At 41.5% G+C, this 5,147-nt stretch overlaps 1 protein-coding gene across 1 annotated transcript; it reads right to left on the reverse strand.

Moving 5' to 3' along the window:
- Positions 1-2,230: 2,230 nt before the first annotated feature.
- Positions 2,231-3,709, reverse strand: LOC117185439 (uncharacterized). Its single transcript, XM_033385675.1, has 2 exons — positions 2,469-3,709; positions 2,231-2,398 (listed from the first exon to the last, which is right to left on the reverse strand). Exons 1-2 carry the CDS (start codon positions 3,549-3,551, stop codon positions 2,369-2,371), a joined length of 1,113 nt encoding a protein of 370 aa, XP_033241566.1. The 5' UTR covers positions 3,552-3,709; the 3' UTR covers positions 2,231-2,368.
- Positions 3,710-5,147: the final 1,438 nt, after the last annotated feature.

Here is a 5,147-nt window from a genome sequence, read left to right on the forward strand (position 1 = left end):
AGTTCATCGTGGTACTTATAGAGTACGTGGCCTTCCATTTCCTCGGGTACGCAGAATAGGATAGTATTGTTATCTTTTTTCCTGTATATTATTCCGTTTCTCATCTCATAATGTTTGTGTTCTGATTTCTGTAACGTTTCTCTCAGCTCCATCAGTTTGTTATCTCTGTTTTGGCATATAATTAAATTTTCTTCAAAGGTGTTTGTGTCTACCGTGAGTATCTGAACGGCTCTGCTTAGCGCATCTACGTGTTGCATTCTACTTCCTGACCTGTGTTCTAACTTGTAGTCATAATTTTGTAACTCTAACGCCCAGCGGGCAATGCGTGGATTGAGTTCTTTTTTGTTTAGAGTCATAGTTAGCGCGTTGCAGTCTGTCACTATTTTGAAGGGTATGCCGTGCACGTATACTCTAAACCGTTGTAGTGCATAAATTATCGCTAGTGTCTCCAGTTCAAAGCTGTGGTATTTTGCTTCGTTAATTGTTGTCCGCTTGGAGAAATAAAACACCGGGTGCATTCTGCCATCACCCTTCTTCTGCATTATTGACCCGAAACCTAACGAACTTGCATCGCAATGTAATTCTGTCGGATCTCTGGGATTGTAAAGTGCCAAGATCGGTGCTTCCAACAAATTACTTTTGAGTTGTTCGAAACATTCTAGTTCTACGATACCGAATTCAAACTTCCTGTCTTTTTTGACCAAATCATAAAGGGGCTTAGCTTTCGTAGAAAAATCTTTTACGAACCGTCTAAAGTAAGAACATAACCCTAAGAAACTCTGCACTTCGTTCGTTTTCGTGGGGACTGGGAACCCTTTTACTGCCTGTAATCCCTTCGTATCTGGTTTAATTCCGTTACCCGATATGGAATAGCCCAGGTACTTAACTTCTGACTGTAAGAATTCGCATTTATCAATCCTTAATTCAAGTTTATTCTCTATCAATCGTCTCATCACTTCTTGTAAAATTTCCATGTGACTATCACTATCTTTTGTTGCTACCATAATATCGTCCATGTATATTATAACTTTGTCTTCCTTTACCATATCTGCAAAAATTTTGTTTGTGAATCTTTGAAACACCGCCGATGCATTTCGTAACCCGAACGGCATCCTCAACCATTCGTATTGTCCCATGGGGGTCGTGAACGATGTGTATTTAACTGAATCTTTATGCATAAATACGTGGAAGTATCCATTCTTCAGGTCTAACTTGGTGAAAAGTCTTTTCCCTGACAGTTTATCTAGTAGGTCGTCTATAAGAGGTGTTGGGTAATTGTCCTTTATCATACCTTTATTAAGTGTGCGATAATCGACGCACAGTCTCAACTCTCCCGAATTCTTTTTTACCAGTACTATAGGCGAAACGTATTCTGACTCACTGGTTCTGATGTAACCTTTTTCTGTGTATTCGTCTATCATTTTCTGTACTTGGGCTTTTTCGCTATACGACAGTCTTCTAGGTGGGCAATGAAACGGTTTTTCGTGTTCGAAATTCAACTTCATTTCCCACTTGGTTTGTGGTAAGTTTGGTCTTTCTGCGTTTACATACGCTGTCCTAAACATGTATTTAAGTCGTCCTGCGAGTTCTTGGCTACAATCTGTCCCTACTTTCAACTCCCAGTCGTTTTCTTTGTCTGGATACTGGCTTGGTAGTTCGTTGAAATTGGTTTTTACGCTCTCGCAGGTATCGCTGTCTTCCAGACACTCAACCATTGCAGAACACTCATTTTCTACCTTGCCTCCACTTTCTACTTCATGCTTATTCTCTTTATCACCCTCATCTTTAACTTCACATTCATATTCTCCTAAACACTCATTCTCTATTTTCCACTCATTTTTTTCTAAACACTCATTTTCTCCTAAACACTCATTTTCTTCTAAACACTCATTTTTTTCTAAACACTCATTTTCTCCTAAACACTCATTTTCTTCTAAGCGCTCATTTTCTCCTAAACACTCATTTTTTATTTCACACTCGTTTTTTGTCTCACTCTCCTTCTCCTTGCAAATGTCACTTACAATTTTAAATTTGCATAAATTCATAAAATCCCTACCTAACACAGCCTCATAGCCCATCGACTCGTCTGCCACTACTAGTAATTCAAAGTTGATTCGATTTTTGTTAATAATTACAAAACTGGGTATTTTACCAAAGATGTTAAGTTTGCTATTATTTAGTCCAACATAAGCGTAATCCGCATTTTTATTCAAAATAAATTCGATTTCTCTGTTTTTCTTGTCTTTGTTAAACTTATATAAACTTAAATCATCTTCTTTGATTTCGTTCGAACTTAATCGTGAGCGCTCTTCCACTTTATTTAGGTTATTTTCCGACTGGTGCTCTAGACACGATAACTTCATAAAACTTATTGGGCTCCCTGAGTCGATGAGGCAATCTAAGGACAAGCATTTGTTATTGTAATTGCTAATGTATATATTAAATTTGTATATATAATCGTTATGTACCTTGTACTTCTTTTCGTCACAGTGTGACACCTGGTGACTCATGCTGCCGCATCCGTAGCACGCTCCTCTTTCGCGCTTGGGCTTGCGGCACTCCCCTGCCACGTGGCCCAAAGAGTTGCAGTTGTAGCAGCGAATGGGTGTTGGCGAGGCTCCAGTGTTTGCCCCTTCAGTTGAACCGTACTTCTTTGGCAGCATGATCTTCTCGAACGCCTTGAGTAGTTGATATGGAGCGCCAAAGCACTGCATGTGGGCTTGCCTACGCAGGCCTACATCTGGGATACCTTCGATGACTCCGTCAATAAACTCCTCGTCGTCAATGACTATGCGGGATGCCAGCGACACTTTGGCGTTGAAGTACATCGAGAACTCCTCGCCACGTGCCCATGAACGGGACTCGAACTTGCGACGGAGCAACAGTTTGCTTTCCTTGGGATGGAAAGTGTCTTCCATGACGTTCAACAATTGATCGATTGGCAGCGACATGTGCTCCAGACTCGAATGCAGCCACACCAATGCTTTGTCCTTAAGCTTCGACATTAGCAGCATTAGTAGCTTCTCATCCTTCAGTTTGTTCACTTTTGCGACGGCCTTAAACTGCGCGATCCAAGTTGTGACGTCATCGTTGTTTCCAGAAATGTTGCCATGATATGTTGGCAACATGTCTTTGGCGGCATTTAGCAACATGACGCCAGCGTCATTGTTGGCGGCTGGTGTTGTGTTCTCTCCTCTCCCTTCCTTCTCCCTCTCGCTCTGCAGCTTCAGCAGCTCGATTTGCAGTTTTAACATTTCAACCTCTGCTCGATATTCGCCGTGGTTGTTGTTGTGCCCAGGCGCTTGCGGTGCTTTTTCGTTCTTCTCTTTGCGTTCGCTCTTCGTCGAGTCTTGATCTGCGGCTGCCTCATCTTCCCTCTCGTTCTCGCATGTTTCGGCTGCCGGTGGTCCCTGTCCCCGCAGCTCTACTGGTATTTCGTTAAGTCTCGCTGCCATGGCAGCTTTGCTTCCACCTTTTGGTAGATTGAGGGACTCCAGCCATTCGCGCAGCTGGGCGGCCGAGAACTCCTCCGTGCCGACCAAGTCCGACATGTTTTTTTTCAGCGATGGCGTCTTCGACGGACGAGAAAATAAAAATTTTCGCTATTTTTCACTGGCGGCGATTGATCGTATCCCACTTCTGAAATTGTAGGCCGTCTAACCCGGGAATTGTAGTGACCAATATCGGTGCGTGAGTGAACTGTATAGGTATAAAAACACAAGCCCGGTGATTTAATGTAACTCTTTTTTATTAGCTGCGCGTCCGTCTCTCACAATCGCCATTTACAAAGTGAACTTACTCTCTTATCGATGTTTCTTATCCGATATCTCACTATTGGTATTTCCCACCGAGTGTATCGATGGTGCGGTAAATACCAATGCGCGCTGTATGCTATTTTAAATACTAGTTGAATGCCTCACTAATTATTACCTTGCTACAAATCCTTTCTCAACAAATCCGACAATGGCCTGGCTATGACTGCGTATCCTTCAATGAATTGCCTGAAATAAGAAGTCAGCCCAATGAATCGTTGTATAGCTCTTTTATCTTTTGGGATCGGAAAGTTTGCTACACACTGTGTTTTCTCCTTACCGGGTGTTATGGTACCATTTCGTATAACATACCCCAAGAAATCTACCTTACTTTGCAAAATTTGACCTTTACTCCAGTTTATCTTCAAACCATTCTTTCCTGCCACTTCTAGCACTCTTTTCAACTTCTGTAAGCCTTCCTTAACATCCTTACTTGGTATAATGATATCATCCATGTATACTACAGCGTCACCCAAACCAATTCTCTCATTACCGCAACTATGAAACGTGTGAAGATTGCTGGCGAATTCGAAATCCCAAACGGTACAAATAGGAACTCATATTGTCCTTTCTGCGTTACAAATGATGTATACTTTTGTGACTGAACTTCAACTGGTACGTGGAAATAACCGTTAGTCAAATCTAATGTCGTAAAAATCAAAGCTCCTTGCAATTTCTCAATAACATCCTGTATCTGTACCATCGGAAAGTTATCTCGCACTATTTTCTCATTTAACTTGCGATAATCGCAGCATAGACGTTTCTGTCCATTCTTCTTTGGTACTAATACAATGGGAGAGGCATATTCTGATGTACTGGGCTTTATTATCTTTTGTGCTAACCACTCGTTGACCTGCTCGTCTACTATGTTCTGCTCACTATAAGCCATACGCCTAGGATGCTGATACACAGGTAAATCATCCGTTAGTACAATTTTCATCTCTATAGGGCAATGCACATTTCGACTCGGCTTGTATTCCTCAATTATCTTACTTATTTGATCTCTCTCTGAATAGGGCAAATGTGACAAATCAATATTTATAGCTTCACTCTGCTCTAAGTTCACCATACACAAACTCTGAAACTCATTCAGCAACTCCGGACATGAATTAACATTTTCCCTTTCATCTCTATGTTCTGGACCATTGCGCCTAGTACTTACTTGACTTCCTGATCTGAGGACTAGTGCTGTTCCATCTCTTGTTACCTTCATGTCCACACTCTCTAAAAGAGTTCTACCCAATATAGCATCAAATCCCATGTCCTCGTCCGCAATTACGTTAATTAAGTCAATGTCATCAATCTGCACAGGTATTGTGATACTACCGAAAGTCA

This window comes from Drosophila pseudoobscura, unplaced genomic scaffold (assembly GCF_009870125.1).
Source record: "Drosophila pseudoobscura strain MV-25-SWS-2005 unplaced genomic scaffold, UCI_Dpse_MV25 Unplacedtig00000085, whole genome shotgun sequence".
NCBI lineage: Eukaryota > Metazoa > Arthropoda > Insecta > Diptera > Drosophilidae > Drosophila > Drosophila pseudoobscura.